Source organism: Peromyscus californicus, unplaced genomic scaffold, assembly GCF_007827085.1.
Source record: "Peromyscus californicus insignis strain IS unplaced genomic scaffold, ASM782708v3 Scaffold_14__1_contigs__length_90479793_seg_2, whole genome shotgun sequence".
NCBI classification, from domain to species: domain Eukaryota; kingdom Metazoa; phylum Chordata; class Mammalia; order Rodentia; family Cricetidae; genus Peromyscus; species Peromyscus californicus.
Window position 1 is genome coordinate 76524000 of NW_026294436.1, and position 16551 is coordinate 76540550.

At 41.9% G+C, this 16551-nt stretch overlaps 2 protein-coding genes across 2 annotated transcripts in view; one reads left to right on the forward strand and one right to left on the reverse strand.

The window, feature by feature from the left end:
- The window catches only part of Dtl (denticleless E3 ubiquitin protein ligase homolog), a 39480-nt gene extending 29769 nt beyond the window's left edge, over nucleotides 1-9711 (reverse strand). The window contains exons 1-5 of the mRNA XM_052738021.1: nucleotides 9390-9711; nucleotides 4225-4350; nucleotides 3581-3679; nucleotides 2615-2676; nucleotides 2416-2536 (exon numbers count right to left, since the gene is read on the reverse strand). Coding sequence (XP_052593981.1) covers nucleotides 2416-2536; nucleotides 2615-2676; nucleotides 3581-3679; nucleotides 4225-4350; nucleotides 9390-9603 — 622 coding nt within the window. The 5' untranslated portion in view covers nucleotides 9604-9711. The remainder of the gene's footprint in view (nucleotides 1-2415; nucleotides 2537-2614; nucleotides 2677-3580; nucleotides 3680-4224; nucleotides 4351-9389) is intronic.
- A 63-nt stretch (nucleotides 9712-9774) lies between these two features.
- Nucleotides 9775-16551, forward strand: part of Ints7 (integrator complex subunit 7) — a 59011-nt gene continuing 52234 nt past the window's right edge. Inside the window, exons 1-3 of the mRNA XM_052738020.1 lie at nucleotides 9775-9991; nucleotides 14519-14648; nucleotides 15354-15500. Of these exons, the coding sequence (XP_052593980.1) occupies nucleotides 9898-9991; nucleotides 14519-14648; nucleotides 15354-15500 (371 nt within the window). The 5' untranslated portion in view covers nucleotides 9775-9897. The remainder of the gene's footprint in view (nucleotides 9992-14518; nucleotides 14649-15353; nucleotides 15501-16551) is intronic.

A 16551-nucleotide genomic window follows, 5' to 3' on the forward strand; every position in this document is an offset into this window, starting at 1 on the left:
TGCTCCTGCTTCTCTCTTGGCCCGGTTGGTCCAGACTGCTGGCCATGCTCAGTCTACTACTTTCTCTGCTCTTGACTCGTCCAGATACCACTGGCTGTTCTCTCTCATATCTACAATAAACACCTTCCCCTTAACCATGCCATGGAGAGGTCCTATTGTCAGTTTGAACATATATACATGCTAGTGTGGCCCACCTTCCCTGAGCTAACCAAAGCTCAAACTCACAGAATTTTTACTTTTGGGTCTTGTCTCCAAACAGCTGTAAGCTTTATCATACTCTTGATTAATAATGAAGAAGTCAAAGAAACAAAATTGTGGGAGTTTTGCCCACAATCAAGCAGAAAGCGACTGGAAGAACAGCAGTATCCCCACAGCTACAGAAACCTGACACATAAATACATACGTGTGTATGCAAAACTAATGTAAAAGGTCATAAATTTGAAAATGTGGAGTTATATGGGAAGAGTTGGAGGGGAAGGGGCAGAAATGATGTACATGCAGTACTCACGAATGAAATTCTTAAAATAAGTTTAAATTTAAAAAGCTATAAAAATTCTTCAAGCTTAGCTGTACACTGGAATCCCTTGATGAGGTTTTAAAAAACAAAAACAAAAAACACCTGGCTCACCTCCCAGAGATTACCATTTAATTAGTTAGCATGTTTAAAAAAAATCTTTAGAGAGCCAATGTTCACTGGGGTCGAGAACCAGTAACTTAGGATGAAGGATTGGCTTTAAACTGAAATGAAGAATGAGAAAGGTTCAAATATGAGATGTAAGCTTTTAGGAGACACAGAAATAAATTTAGGTAATTTTAATTATCTACCAGAAATTCTAATGCTATCTCCTTCTTTCTGGCAAAACAAAGTGTACATGTCTAATTTACAAATCTTCAGAAGGTAGCTATTCAGGGGAGACAAATTTCATCAGTATCATCATGTCCAATTAGGATCACTTGTATCCTGTTCATATAGGGTTGAATGACTATACCAAAGAACTTTTCTACCATGCTACTATAAAACTAAAAAAATATCCATACAAAAACTTCACTAAGCATTTGTAGTCTCCAGGGTTTAAAAAGTGGGTCCATATCTCACCTCCTTTTATGCCCACAATTATTTTCATGAATAAAATGGTATTGGGCACCAATCCAACTGAATTAAAAAATGAAGTCCCAAGGAGATCAAAATGACAATGCAAAGCCTAAAATAAAATGTAAAGTTGTCTAATGCCATTCTATGCATGGCTAAGGGGAAGGCAGGCTGAAACCTAATCTGTTTCACCGACCAACCTATGGGACCTTGTGGGCAGTTTCCAACTAGGTTAACTAAAGTACTACTAGCAGCCAGGATAAAAACCCACCAGCTCCCTGTCCATCCAATGACTTTTCTTTTACATATTAGCATAAACTTATCCACATGTACACTTTTAAAACTTAAATCTAAGAGTACAACAAATCAGAACAAACATTCTTAATTTCATATAACATACACGTTAATGACAAGTTATGTGGCAATTGAAACTCACGACATACACTACCTCTTCAGAATTTTAGCTTCACAGCAACTAGAGCAGACTAAAAGTAACTCTGTGACCTGGGGATGGTGACACATGCCTGTAACACCAATGTAGCAGGCTGAGGTGGGAGGCTCAAAAATTTCTGAGGAGTCTGAGACTCTGTCCCAGAAAAATACCAAAGTTTAACTTTGCCAAAAGCCTAAACCAATTCAATCGCTCAGTTTAATATTCCTGAGTATCTGTGTGAATAAATGATAATATTCTTTTTAAAAACAGAGTATTCTGCCAAGCACAATGGCACATGCCTTTAATCGCAGCATGTGGGAGGCAGAAGCAGATGAATCTCAGGGAGTTCCTGGACAGCCTGCTTTACACAGTAAGGTCTACAGGGTCACATAGTGAGACTGTCTCAAAAACTCAAAAAGTTAACAATAGTACTATCTTACCCATCTTCAAAGTTGGTCATAGAAAAACCAAAATTGCCTTAAGACTATTAAACTTCCCAGGACAAGATGGAGATAATGATCTAAAAATGGACACAAGGGGCTGGAGAGACAGCTCAGAAATTAAAGTATTGCTTTTCCATAGGAGCTGGATTTGATTTCCAGTACCCTCAGAGTGGCTCACAACCTTCTTAACGCTAGTCCCAGGGCCTCCACAGGCACAGTACACATGCAGTGCACAGACATACATGCAGGCAAAACACCCATACACATTAAGAAAAAAAAAAAAAAATTAATGGGCCTTAACCAACTTAACTTCATTAAGATTTTCAGTCATACTGAAATCTTCACCACCTAGTGAGATTAAATAAACAACTTTGACAGAGCAAAGACAAACAATTATGGCATTGTATCTCCCCACCATTAAGGGACTAAAATGATGAACACCAACGTACCTTTTTGAAACTTGGAAAAAGCTACAGACTTGAGGCTGCACTGATGACCTTTGCATGTTCCCATCAACTCACCAGCTTTCACATCCCAAAATTTGGCTGTTTGATCACCTGCTGCTGTAACCTTCCAAAAATAACATAGTTAAATTGAAGAAAGAAACCCTTTTTCTGCATCTACTCAGGCCTAATAAAAGTCACTTACAAGTTTAAGTTCACCAGGTACCCAGGCCAGGTCAAAGACAGCATTCCAGTGAGCCATCCACTCTAAACAAAGAAAATGTGAAGTGTGACATATCCAGACTGTTCTGTGACAGTCATACCTGCAGAAGTTTAAATTATAAGATAGTGGCTAGTACTCTGCTGTCAATGGCCCTAAGAGCATCATGGAGTCATAGATATCACACATTTCCACGACACGTGAGAGCTAACATCTAAAGCCAATTGAGGGCTGGGGAGATGGCTCAGTGGGTAAAGTACTTAATGCACAAGCAAGAGGATCTGAGTTCAGATCCCAACACCCAAATAATACCAGGTGCAAGTCTAATTAATGAGCTCCAAGTTCAATGAGACCTTGTCTCACAAAGTAAGGCAGAGCACGATAAGGAAAACACATAACACCAACCTCTGGCCTCCACACGCATGTATACATGTATATGCATTTCCCCAAAGTCCCCCTTCCTGAAATAAATAAATAAAATTATCTTCTGAATATTAGAAGTATTCTCTAAAATAGAATCTTCTCAAAACATTCTCTAGGTCTAAAACCTTCAAGTCCTAACAAGGAAATAACTTTAGTCTGACATTCAAGGTCCTGCATGCTTTGACCCCTATTTCTGCAGAGGAGCTTATCGCTCACTGTTCTTTTTTTTTTGGTTTTTCGAGACAGGGTTTCTCTGTGTAGCTTTGCGCCTTTCCAGGAACTCACTTGGTAGTCCAGGCTGGCCTCGAACTCACAGAGATCCGCCTGGCTCTGCCTCCCGAGTGCTGGGATTAAAGGCGTGCGCCACCACCGCCCGGCATTGTTCTTATTATATACATGATTACGTATCTTATTCCACCCGAGCTGGACCACCATCTTAATACTGTGTCCTATGTTCAGTACATCTGTATTAAATAGTAATTTACCAAAGGCTTTATGAATTAAAAATGTTAAAAATTATAGACTTACCCTTGAAGCATGTCTTTTTGCTAGTTTGTGATTCTGTGTTATATAACCTGACGAAGCCTTCTTCATTGGCAACTGCTAAAATATGCTCCATACCGGGAGCTGAATAAAAACAAAGAACATAGAACAAGTTTCCAAATGAGTACAACGGTATTAAATGACTCAAAACAGGGTTGGAGAGATGGCTCAGAGGTCAGAGAACTAGGATTTGATTCCCACACCCACATGACATGTTAACAACTGTCTCTAACTCCAATTCCCAGGGATCCAAGGCCTTCTTCTGGCCTTTGTGCTGCACAGATACACAGACACACACACACACAAGCAAAACACCCATATATATATAAAGACTCAAAACCATCAAAATTGTCTTCAGATATTCTGACTTGAGAAGGGCTAAATCAGAAGAGTAAGACAGACCACTAGCAGATCAAGCTTGTTGGTTTTAAGCTTCCCTTTTATAACCTTTCTTTTATTAACTATAAGACTGGAGATAATACCTATGTCTGTTCACATTTTTAAAATGCCTGCAAAAAAAAACCCCTTCATTTAAAAAACATCTACCTTATAAATCACAGGAGAACAATTAGAATAATTTTAACATCTACCTAAATTACTAATTTAAGGAAGTGTAGTTTTTCTCTTACCTGTACAGAAAGTGCATCCAAATGGAGGAACAGGGACTCCTGTTTCTCCGTAAGATGTGTGCTCATCATTACAGCTGCACTGATAACCACTTAGAAGGGATTGTAGAGGGTAATATGAAGACCATCCTAAAACAAGACAATTCCTTTAAGAATTAAAATGCAAACATGTTTTAGCATTTCTCACAATCTGGAGATAAGTATCTTTAATTTTGTTGCTTGTCTTGAGGCATAGAAGTTGCAATGATCCTGTTTCTGCCTCCCAAGTGATGGGGATAATCGGTATGAACTATCATACCTGGCTAAATATTTGTTCATACAGAACTTTACATAATTAGCTTAGCTCTACTCCCTGTCTATGGCTCTCCAGAATACCATTTCTGGTATTTTCTTAAGCTGTTCTTAAGAAGAAATCAAAGCACACTCCCAACATCTATTGAGGCCATCTAGTTTAATCTATATCTATATCTATGTATGTATGTATGTTTTTTGAGACAGAGTCTCACTATGTAGAGCTCTGGCTGTCCTTGAACTCACAGAGATCCATCTGCCTCTGACTCCCAAGTGCTGGGATTAAAGGCATGTGCCACTATATACAGCTTGGGTTTTACTATCTTAAATGTAGACAATTAGTGTATTATGATAAGCAACAGTGCCCTTGTACATTAAAAGGAGATCTGACTCTTAGCAAAGAAACAGCCACTAAAATATTACCAATTAAACTGATACTCCCATGACAAGTTCATTTTGGGAGTTTCTAAAGAGAAACTCTTAAGTAAACAGCAATCATTACATACAATCAGCATTCAAAGGGTTACTGTATCAACCTGTTTATTGTAGTTAGTACCATATTCACTAACAATTTAACTTCCTTTTCCCTAAGAGTGCTGAAATTCTAGGAGCCTACAATTCTAACAGGAACCCACTCACAGCATCTTAACATACATTTGAATGATTTTAAAGTGGTATGTACCTGCCCCAAGGAATAAGGTCAGGCAGGCTTCAGAGCTGAACAACTTAAAAGTAAATTTTCATTTTATTCAGAAAGAAAGAAAGTTTCTAATTTGCTAATATTAACACGTAGGTTGGTTCATTTTAAATACACAAACGTTGAATATTCTTTTTTGTTGTTCTGTGACTAGTTTATTCACATAACCTTTTTTACTTTTTTTTATTCAGTGTGTCTTTCACATCACACATCTTGATCCCATTCATTTCCCCATCCCTTTGCCCCTTCAAAGCCCCCCAAAATAAAACAAAATTTAAGAGAAAAAAGAAAAAAATTAAAAATCACAGAAGCTGCAGTATGACACAGTGAGTCACACAGTAAACCCCTTTGTCCATCTACCTTTACTTGAAAGTGTTCATTGCAGAGAGTCATTGGTCTGGTTCGAGGTCTCTGGTTTCTACTACATCAACAATGCTGGGCCCTCACTAGGGCTCTCCTAGATATCCTGTTGTGGAGATCCTGAAGCTTTGTGTTCTGCGGGTCAGGTCCCTTCATGTGCTTCCATAGATGGGGTAGAGGTTAGGGTGGGTCAATTCATAAACTTGATTCTGGGCTTGGGTAACTAAATGCAGGGTTGGTCAGCCTGTCAGTTCTCCTGTCCTCATCACCAGGGTGAGCTCTCCAGCACTGCCCTGACTAACTCATCCTAGCAGCAATGAGCCAGGGTCGGGGCCTATTCTGCTTTCATGCCCTCAGGGTTGGCTCTGTTGAATATTCTTATCCAAAATACCTGAGGCCAAGAAATATTTCAGATTTGCGAGAATTTTACTGGTTGGGCATCTTGAAGCTTTTGAACATATTAGCAAAACTTTCAGATTTTGTTGTTTTCTCTGTGTAGTCCTCGAACTCAGAGATCTGCCTGCCTGTGCCGCTGAGTGCTCCTGAGATTAAAGGCGTGCACCACCACACCGCCCACTACACTTCAGATTTTTTAGATTAACATGCTCTGCCTCAGTAAGAGAAACATTCATCCAACAAGTAATTGATGACTAAGGATCTGATGAACTAATGAATCGACAAGTTGAGTGTACTGCAAATATTAAACAAACTAATATCTTAGAATACTGCCAATTCTCACATTTTTGTTTATTTTAAAATCTGTGATGGACACCTAGAAATTTGTAAATCTTGAGACACGCAAGGTGTAAGTAAGATAGGGACATGAGAATGCCTGCCTTTTGCAAAGTAGAAGGAAGTGAGAAAAGTGATGAGAAAGGGAACCCCTCTGACAGAGAAGACATTTCAGCCCAACAGAACCTCAGTCAAATCTAGTTTGAGAAGGAATGAGCAGAAAGGAGAAAAGGAACTCATACTAGATTTAATAATTGCTCCATAATTTTAACATCAAATATCATTGTAAATAATCTGTGAATCTAAAGAAATTAAATGTGCACGTGTGGTACAGGATTTTTAAGTCTAATGGCTACAACACACAAATTCAAAGGAGAAATCCAGTAAGTCAAACAGAAGACACAATATGTTCTGGAAAATTTCACAATTAAGCTAATTCCTCAATTCTACCTCTTTACCTGCACTAATATGCAAACTGATAAGCAGTGTTTAAAATGACTTACTGAGCTTACTTCATCACTTCTGCAGCTCCTCCCCACAACACACTTTTGATGTTGACTGTGCTAGAGACTATGAACCTGTAGTGTTCCCCAGCCCCCAACACTCATCTGGAAAAGTCCATTCTTTCCTCAATAGGAAGCTAACAGCCTAGCCTCACAAAAATAAGGCTTTTTGTTTTCTGAGGATCAACACCTTGACATTCAACAACTTCCACACAGCATTATTTCCAAAGCTGCTGTCTGAGAGGGTTGAGGGACTTCCTTTCCTATTACCTGTCACTTCCTTCAACTTTTATAAAAGATATTCTCACATCCGAATCTTACACCTTGCATTGTCGCAAGATAAACTTCTGGGTGTTCATTACATATTTTAAAATAAAAATTAAAAATTAGTGAGGTCTTAATTATGAGACAACTGAGATTATAAGGCACCAGATACCTATATCCATTTCTTTAAAAGATGCATTTTTCAATAAAATTTTGTTTTTTGCTTTAATCATAAAATGTTAGTTAGCTTCTAACAACTGTCCACTATTAAAATCTATGGTGATAATTCATCCCAAGAGAAACTTTCAGGACTTATGAGTATTAAAACCACAAAAAACAGCACTTTATATATCTTTTGATGGGAGCATGAGAGGGTGATAAGAACTTTTCAAGGATACATTAAATTACAATAGAATAAATTTGGGAGAAAAATAGAAATAAATTCAGAAGAAAATGCAAGAAAAAAAAGAAAGAAAGAAAATGCAACCAAGTAGTTAGAGTCTGCTCACATTTAATAGATAATACCATGACCAAGTTGCTATAGTGTTTATAGTGTCAGATGCAGTTAAAGGTTAAGAGCACTTTAAATCTCAAGATGTTAACATTCACAATAAGGCTAGAAATGACATTTTTTCGTGTTTAAGATTATACTAAAAAACCTTTAGGTACCGATTTAAAATACACAAAAGAGTAATCATATTTCCATTTTACAGACATCAACGGAGAAAGGAACTGAAAGCACATTTTGGAGGCTTGTTATAATCCAGAGAGTGAAGTATCAGGGTCCAGTCTAGGGAAACAGAATGGTGAAAATGGAAGAGATTCAGTACGTGGTAAAGAGGCTGAATCAGTGGGGATGAAAGAGATAGTTTCAAGCAAGCTTAAGGGAACGTTTTGAACATATAATAATGAGGAAAATGGAGTCTTTGAGGCTTTGGCTGGGAATACCAGTTTAAAATATCACTTCCCAACCTGTAGGTAACAGGTTTTGGGGAAAAGCCAACTCAGTTTGGGGCATTAGAATTTAAGATGCTTGTGTGCCTGACTGTCTGAGTGAAGATCAATCCACACAGCTTTCACAGAAATCTATCTAAAATATAGGGAATGGAAGAGTGCAGGCAGCTGTAAAATCTCTGCTTACGACTATAGTCACTAGGGGAGTAGGCTAAAGAGACAGGGGTGAGGGGTGGGGGTGGCACAGCCACACTGGAGGGAAAGGAGATGCAATGATTTCATGAGTAACAGTACACGAATCCCAGCGTCTATCACTGAACGAGTGTCTGTAAACACCAGAGAGGCTGAAAAGTGGACAAAGTTTGAATAGCCTTCCTTGGCCACATAAAAAGGAGGTGGAATGGAAACTCAGGCGCTATAACTCTAAAGATAGCTCACAACCATTGTGTGGGGCGGTCATTCCCAACACGGCAAGAACTTACTTGCGTAGAGTTCTAGGAAGAGAGGCAGTGTCCAAGGAAAAAGTATGAATACAAAGTTTTAGATGGGAGCAGGACGTTAAGGACCTTTTCATCTTCTCAACAGTGTTTTCTTAGGCCTAGTCTTCAAAGATTTAGTTCAACGACACGTACACCTAGTCGCGCCTCTGATTGTTAATGTTCTGTAAGACTGCCTTAAGAACTGTAGAAAATGAGCTGACTTTCTATATGGTAACACGAGAATATGGCCGAATTCCACCGTGAAGTGAAAAAAAAATTCATTCGCATTCCTGGATATACCTCGGGCATCAAAAAACATCTGGAACAACACCCTTCAATCAACAGTGACCCGTGGTCACCTCGGGGGTGTGGCTATGGGCATCTTTTAGTCTGTAGTTTCGAACTTTTCCGACCCCGTAGAGATGGGGGAGGGGGGCTTCGGCGCTGGAAAAGCAGATGTCGCGTCTTCCCCGCCTAACTGAGTTCCTCAACTGCAGGCCATGCGCACTGGTGCGGAACAACAAACTTGCAGGGATCACCAAGGTTCTGCAAGGATCGCACGTCGCTGGTCCCGGAGCGCCCCCCACCCCCAACTCACCCAAGCATGCTTTCTCTAGTTAACGCGCGATATTGACGTAAGCAGCCAGCCTGGGAGGCCAGTTAGCTCAACGTCCTAACTTCGGCCTCCGTCCCGACTTAAAAAAGCTCGACTCGGGTGAAAAGCGTCCGGAGGGAAGCAGAGTACGCTTGTCTTCGGCGGTCCTCGCTCACCCGGATTCACTCTGGCCGCGGGAGACCTCGAGGCCCGGAGTCGGCAGCGATCCAAGGTGGAGCGCCTGGGGGAGGTGGTTCCCGCCGCGGCGAGCGGCCGTTGGGACCGTTACTCACCGTTCCGCAGGACGCCGAGCTGGGGCTGGCGGAGCACCGAGTTGAAGAGCATCTGGGCCTGGGGACAAGGCTCCGCGGAGGGAAACACCGAGAAGATGGCCCCCAAGTTCCACACGAGCCGCCGTTTGCAACCTCCACAACGCGACCCGCGTTTGCCTCCAACTCCCGCCACTGTAAGCCCCGGCCGCCAAACTCCGCGCCAAACTGACGTCATGCCCTCTGATTGGCTCTCGTCGCAGCGTCCTGGCGCCTCGGAGGCACTTCCCCCTCCGAGGCCCCGCCCCCTTCGTGCTCGGCCGCGGGAACTCAGGGTTCAGGAGCTCCCTGAGCGCCTGCGCGGGGGGCCCACAGAGGCGCCTGCGAACGGCGGGGCGGCCGCGGCGCATGCGTACACTGCCTGACAGCGCGCGGAGGGAAAAATCCGCGAGACCGCGGCGGGAGAAGATGGCGGTGCTGGAGAAGAGTTTGCAATCTTTGTGACTAGGCGAGTCGGGTAACTGTTCCGGTCATGGCGTCAAACTCAACCAAGTCTTTTCTGGCCGACGCCGGCTATGGCGAACAGGAGCTGGACGCTAACTCTGCTCTTATGGAACTGGACAAAGGTATTGGAAGGAGCGGGCGAAGCGTCTGGGGGGAAGTGGCGCCACCCTGTGGCGGCAGCCGGAGAGGCCAAAAGGCGCATGCGCCGCTGTGCGGGGCGGGAAGCGCTTCGGCGCTTGCGAGACTGCTGGATTGGCCTTGCACAGCTGTACCCAAGGCCGGTGCTAGCAAGGACGCTTTTGACCACCTGGGGGCACAGTCTCCCTACTTCCCAAACAGTAAATGAGATCCTTTCTAAAAGTAATGAATTTTGAGATTATCTTTTAAAACCTTCAGTGGAGATGAGGTCTTCATCAAGAGAGCAAAAAGATTTCGTGAGCATTTTACAGCGATGTGTTTTGTGTGACTGCTAACTGCGAGTTCTAAAACACGTTCCATATGGCTGAGAACATCTGAAAATCATAACTGGGTGCACTCATTCTCTACAGACAAGTTCCACGAGTTACCTTTTCTAGTGCAGGTAGCTAGGAGAAGAAACTTGGGGGGTAGGAGTTAAATTCCAATTCTGCTAATGTGATTATGGAAAGCGACTAGCCTCGATTTGTCTGCACAGTGGACACAGTACGTCTGAGTTGCCAGCAGTGTTGCAAATATTAAATGACAGTGGTATGCAAAAGATGCATTTATTAAATGCTAAAGAGGTACGCCTTTGTTTCTAGACATGGATAAAGGAGGCAGGGGCAGATAGTTATCCATAAAGAACTCAAGTGTTAATGTGAAACCTTTGTTTTGGTGTACTTGAAAGATTTTTACAGCTGATATGTACTAAGGGGCCTACCTGTAGCCAGTGTATAACCTGTGGAGGACCGGACTAGATAACTCTTTAAAGATCTGCCCTCAAGTCCACCTTAGCCCCTTTACAGCTCTGTGACTTGAACATGCCTGTTGAACCTTTAGGGACTTTGAAAAAAACAGTTATGCTTGTATGGGGCTGCTATAGGTAAGAGTTTCTCACATTTTACAACAGGCTCTCATGAAGTCCAGGTTGGCTTGGAACTCTGTATAGCCAAGGATAACCTTCAACTTTTGATCCTCATTCCTCAGCTTCCCAAGTCCTAGATTACAGGTGTTCACCAGTATACCTGGTTTAGTCAGTGCCAAGCACTTTACCAATTGAGCCACATCCCTGGCCCATTCTCAGAGACAGTTTCTCTGTGTAACAGCCCTGGCTGTCCTGGAACTCACTTTGTAGACCAGGCCGACCTCAAACTCACAGAAATCCACTTGCCTCTCCCTCTGCCTCCCAAGTGCTGGGACTAAAGGCATGCACCAGCCACCACACCCAGCATCATTCTTAGATTCGTAAAGAAAGCCTTTACTTTCTTTTGATATACAAAAAAAGTCACAACATCGGAATTGGGTGTACATACTCTTCAAACAAAAATTGATGTTGAGCTGGTTTTTTGGTTTTTACTCTTACAAAGCTATAGGTCTTTTTGCCTCTAAAATGTAAAGTTATAATAAGAACTTTATTCTTTAAAATAAGAATATCCCTATTTTCTATCCCTCCAGTGTACCTGATCTTGTCTCATGCTAAGAGTAGATAATGTAGAACAGAGGTCAGGATATGAGGCATGGAAAAAGGATATCTAGAGTTACCTCTGAGAAGTATGCAGTTGTGGGCCAGTGAGACAGCTTGCTCTGCAAGCCTGACTACCTGCTGATCCTTGGAACCCACGTGGAAGAGGAGAACTGACTCCTGCAAGTTGTCTTCCCTGTGGTACTCCTGTGCCTTCGTTCACACACGTGCACATGTGCACACATGCACACAATGATAATAAGATAAGATTTACATTTTTAGAAAGATTGCTGGGGCTGTAGGGATGACTTGGCCTTTAAGAGGCTACATTGCTTTTGCAGGGGACCAGAGTTCTGTTCTCAGCACTCACACCACAAACCTGACAACGTCCTATAACTCCATGGAATCTGATGCTCATGTACCTTCCCCTGCCCCCGACATACACATAATTAAAAATAAAAATCTGCCGGGCGGTGGTGGCGCACGCCTTTAATCCCAGCACTCGGGAGACAGAGGCAGGTGGATCTCTGTGAGTTCAAGGCCAGCCTCGTCTACAGAGTGAGATCCAGGACAGGCACCAAAACTACACAGAGAAACCCTGTCTCGAAAAAACTTTAAAAAAAAAAAAAAAAAGAAGTAGTAGTTTGGTAGTCTTAAATGCCAGGTGTGGTTACATACTCTAACCCCAGGGCTAGGAAGGTAGAATAAGATAGTCAATCACAGTTTAACATCATCCCTAGCGAGTTCCAGGCCAGCCAGGTCTGCATAGTTATGAATGCCAGAACAGCCAGGGTAGAAAGGCAAGACTGTGCCTCAACAATCAAAAACCTAAGAAGTTTAGTCTTAAAAATGTTTAAGAAATTAACTACATAATCAGCCAGGTAGCTTTTGCTGATTCAGCTAAGAAATTCCAGCATGTGCTATCTGACATTTAGGTTGTTTTGAAAACATTTATGGGGCTGGAAAGATGGCTCAGGAGTTAAGAGTACTGGCTGCTCTTTCAGAAGACCCTGATTCAGTTCCCAGCACCTACATGGTAGCTCACAGCCTTGAGTATCAAGTGATGCCTTCTTGTGGCCTCTTTAGGCACTGTAAACACATGGTACATAAACATACATACTGGCAAACCACCCATATACACAAAATGCGGATAAATAGACTAAAAAAAAGTTAATAATTACAGCTCTTACATTTAGGTCTTATGTTTTAGGTTTGTTTAGCATCAGGTTTTTTGTTTGTTTTTTTTTTTGTATAGTGGAGGCTAAACTCAAGATTCATTTTCCCCCCTTAGGAATTTTTAGTCTTTCCAGAATTTTAAAACGGTTGTTCTTTTCACATTGTGTTTAGTCACTGTTCTATTGCTGTGAAGAGACACCATGACCAAGGCAACTCTTATAAAAAAAATGCATTTAATTGGAGGCTTGATTATAGTTTTTGAGGGTTAGGCCATTATCATCATGGCAGGGAGCAGACAGGTATGGATGGCCCTGGAACAGTAGCTGAGAGCATTATATCCTGATCCACAGGCAGCAGGCAGAGGGAAAGACTGGGCTTGGTGCGGGCTTTTCAAACCTCAGAGTCCACTTCCTCCAACAAGGCCACACCTCCTAAACCTTCCAAAACAGCTCCACTAACTGGGGACCAAGCATTCAAACATATGACTTTATGAGGGTCATTCTTATTCAGACCACCACAGCTATGTTGGTATATTTGTTACTTTATAGATTATTGATTGGAATCTCTTCTTTCCTAACATGAGTATGTAATATTATAGTTGTTCCTTGAAATACCACATTAGCCGTGACCCACAAACTATTGATTTTCATTCAGTTGAAAATAAATTTTTCTTTTCTGCTTCTGAGTTGTTCTTCCCCTTTGGATTACTTAGCAGTACATTGTTTGATTACCAAATACTCAGAAGATTTCTAGATACTATTCTCTTTCTGATTGTTAATTCAATTCCATTGTGATAGAGAGCATAAATTGTGTGTGTGTTTTGCTTGCTTCTTGTATTTTATTTTTGTTAGTTCCAGGGATTGAACCCAGGGCTTTGAGAGTGCCCGGCAAGTGCTCTACCTTTGAACTATGGGCTCAATCCTCCACCTCCCTTTTTGAGGCAGAGTTAGTTGCTTCAGATGGCCTTGCATATGATCTTTTTCCCAGCCTTTAACTGTCATCCTTTGGCCTCAGCTTGGGTATCTAGGACTATAGGCTTATACCACCAAGCCTATCTGACTGCAGTCCTTTTAAATTCACTGATATTTTATATTCCTGTATAGTCTTGATCAACTTAAAACAGTTTAAAAATTATTTCTTTTTCATTGTTGTTTGTCTAAGAGAATCAGTTCAAGAGATGGCTCAGTAGTTAAGCACTTGCTACCCTTCCAGAGGACCCAATTTGGGAGGCTCGAAATCACCTGTAATTCCAGCCCCAGGGATCCAACATCTTCTTCTGGCCTCTGCAGCCACTCACATGTACTTGGCTTACATGTACCCGTGAAATTGAAAAAAGAGAATGTTAGTTTGTGAAATTACTAAAGTATTTTTTAGCTTGGGGGCATTTTGTTTTGCTTTTGGGGTACTTTTATATTATAGCATTTATTTGTATTTTGCTTTTTTTTAATGTCTTATGTAGCCCAGGCTGGCCTCAAATTTGCTATGTAGCTAAGGATGGCCTTGAACTGAGTCTTTTTCCTCTACCTCTCATGATACAGTTATGTGCCACCATGCCCAGGCTCCAAATCACTTTTATAAGCCATTTTTCTTTACTTTTATTGTTAACTATTTGATTTTGTTTGAACTGTAATCTTCCTGCCTCAGCCTTCTGAGCGTTGGTTATAGGTGTGTGCCATCTTGCGAAGCCATCCATTTTCAGTTTTGAACAGGAGTCATAGAGGTGCTTCTCTTAATTATTGAACAGCCGTTCTCCTGGAACTGTCCAAGTCAGCGTTTGATGTTTCTGCCTGGAGCTCCAGGTTTGTAATGAGTTCTTCCTGTGCTTCTTCACCAGGTCTGAGGTCTGGCAAACTCGGGGAGCAGTGTGAGGCGGTTGTCCGCTTCCCTCGGCTTTTCCAGAAGTACCCCTTCCCTATTCTCATCAATTCAGCATTCCTAAAGTTAGCTGATGTTTTCAGAGTTGGGTAAGTCTTTGTAATGCCTCAACGTGCTAACTGCATACTTAGTACTGTCTTTTCTTCTGGCCCGTTAGGACTGCTTGCCACTCAGGTGGATGCACATTGCATTGCACCACACTTTGGTATGAGATTTAATGATGTTTGGTAAAAATGAAAAGTAAGGTTCAGAGAGTAATTATTTCTTTAGGGAACAAGATAAATTAAATCAGAACAAGCGTATTCTATTACTGTGTGTATATTTTATAAGAATCTGTAGTTTTCTGTACAGATTGTTTTTTGAAATTCCTGATTTCATTTAGTGATTTGCACCATGAGATGCATGTGTGTGCAGTGTTTGAAACATGTAAGCACTGAATAAATGCCCATTTCCTCATTTCTGTCCCCACTCTTACCTCTCCTAGTCTCCATTCATTCATGTGCCCTTCCATATATACGTCAGGTCAGACCTGAGGGAGGAAAGCAGTGATGGGTACTGGGAGCGGAGGGAGGTCACCCTGGGCGTGGCCGTGGTGTGACTGGGCCATCAGGCATCTTCGAGCCGTGCCACAGGTATTGCAGCTGCTTTGGGTTGGGATCCACCACGTACAGCTTAGTGGCTCTTCGTGGTGAGACAGATCGTGATGGCACGAAAAGCAGTTGCCGTTGGTACTGCTCTAACCGTTACATATGCCTCTCCTAAAGTGAGCTCATTTCTTTCCCCACTTTTTCTAGAAACAACTTTCTGAGGCTCTGTGTTCTCAAAGTGACCCAGCAAAGTGAAAAGCACCTGGAGAAGATTCTAAACGTGGATGAATTTGTGAAGAGGGTTTTCTCAGTGATTCACAGTAATGATCCTGTGGCAAGAGCTATCACTCTCCGGTACTGTGTGTCTCTGTGTGATTTGATACAGACTAGTTAAGCTGCCGTTATGTACCTAAAAGGGCTTGTTTTTCACTAAGACTACACAGAATATGATAACTATCCTTGGGTGTAAATCCAGGTTAGCATCTGTAATGCTTTCTGGTTGTAAATTGCCTTGCTTGTGTGTCAAACATCCCACTGTGTAGGCACTCCGATCTAAGAACTAGGTGGATTTCAGTACAGCCTTGCCTTGCTCTTTTGAACTTTTGAAGTTCCCCAGGCAGGCATTGAACTTGGGACCCTCCTATGTTAGCCTTCCAAGTAGCTTGGATTCCAACTCTATGCCACACCATGCTTGTCTTCATTCTCTTTCAATTCTGCTTTTATAATCACATGTATAATTTGGGGGCAGTTTTTTGAAACTCGGTTAATTAAATTATCGGTTTCCTTTCCAGCTTTCCCTGCCCATACTCTTTTTAACCAGGAGGTCATTGCTTTTTTCTGGGTCAAGCATTGGTACTTTCTTATTCAGAATTAGTTGCTTTGTCATTCTTCTGCCGTTTGATTAACATCATGTGTTTTAAAGCCAGTTCTTGGGGCTGGGGATACAGCTGACTTGGTAAAAGTGCTTACTTACCTGGCACTGCTGAAGCCCTGGGTTCAATTCCCAGCTTCAGGAAACTCCATGAAACTGGGCATGGTGGTGCACAGCTGTAATCCCAGCACTTGGGAAATTGAGGCAGGAGGTTCAGGGTCATTTTGGCTACACAATAAGTTTAAGACCAGCCTGAGCTATATGAGACCAAAAAATGTTATTGAGTGTTACCTTTAAGAAACTATCCAGGGGCTGGAGAGATGGCTCAGCGGTTAAGAGCACTGGCTGCTCTTCCAGAGGACCAGGGTTCAATTCCCAGCACCCACATGGCAGCTCACAACTGTCTGTAACTCCAGTTCCAGGAGATCTGACACCTTTACATCAATGTTCATAAAATAAAGTTAAAATAAATTAAAAAAAAAAAAAGAAGCTATCCAGCTTGCTGGGTGGTGGTGCATACCTTTAGGCCTAGCA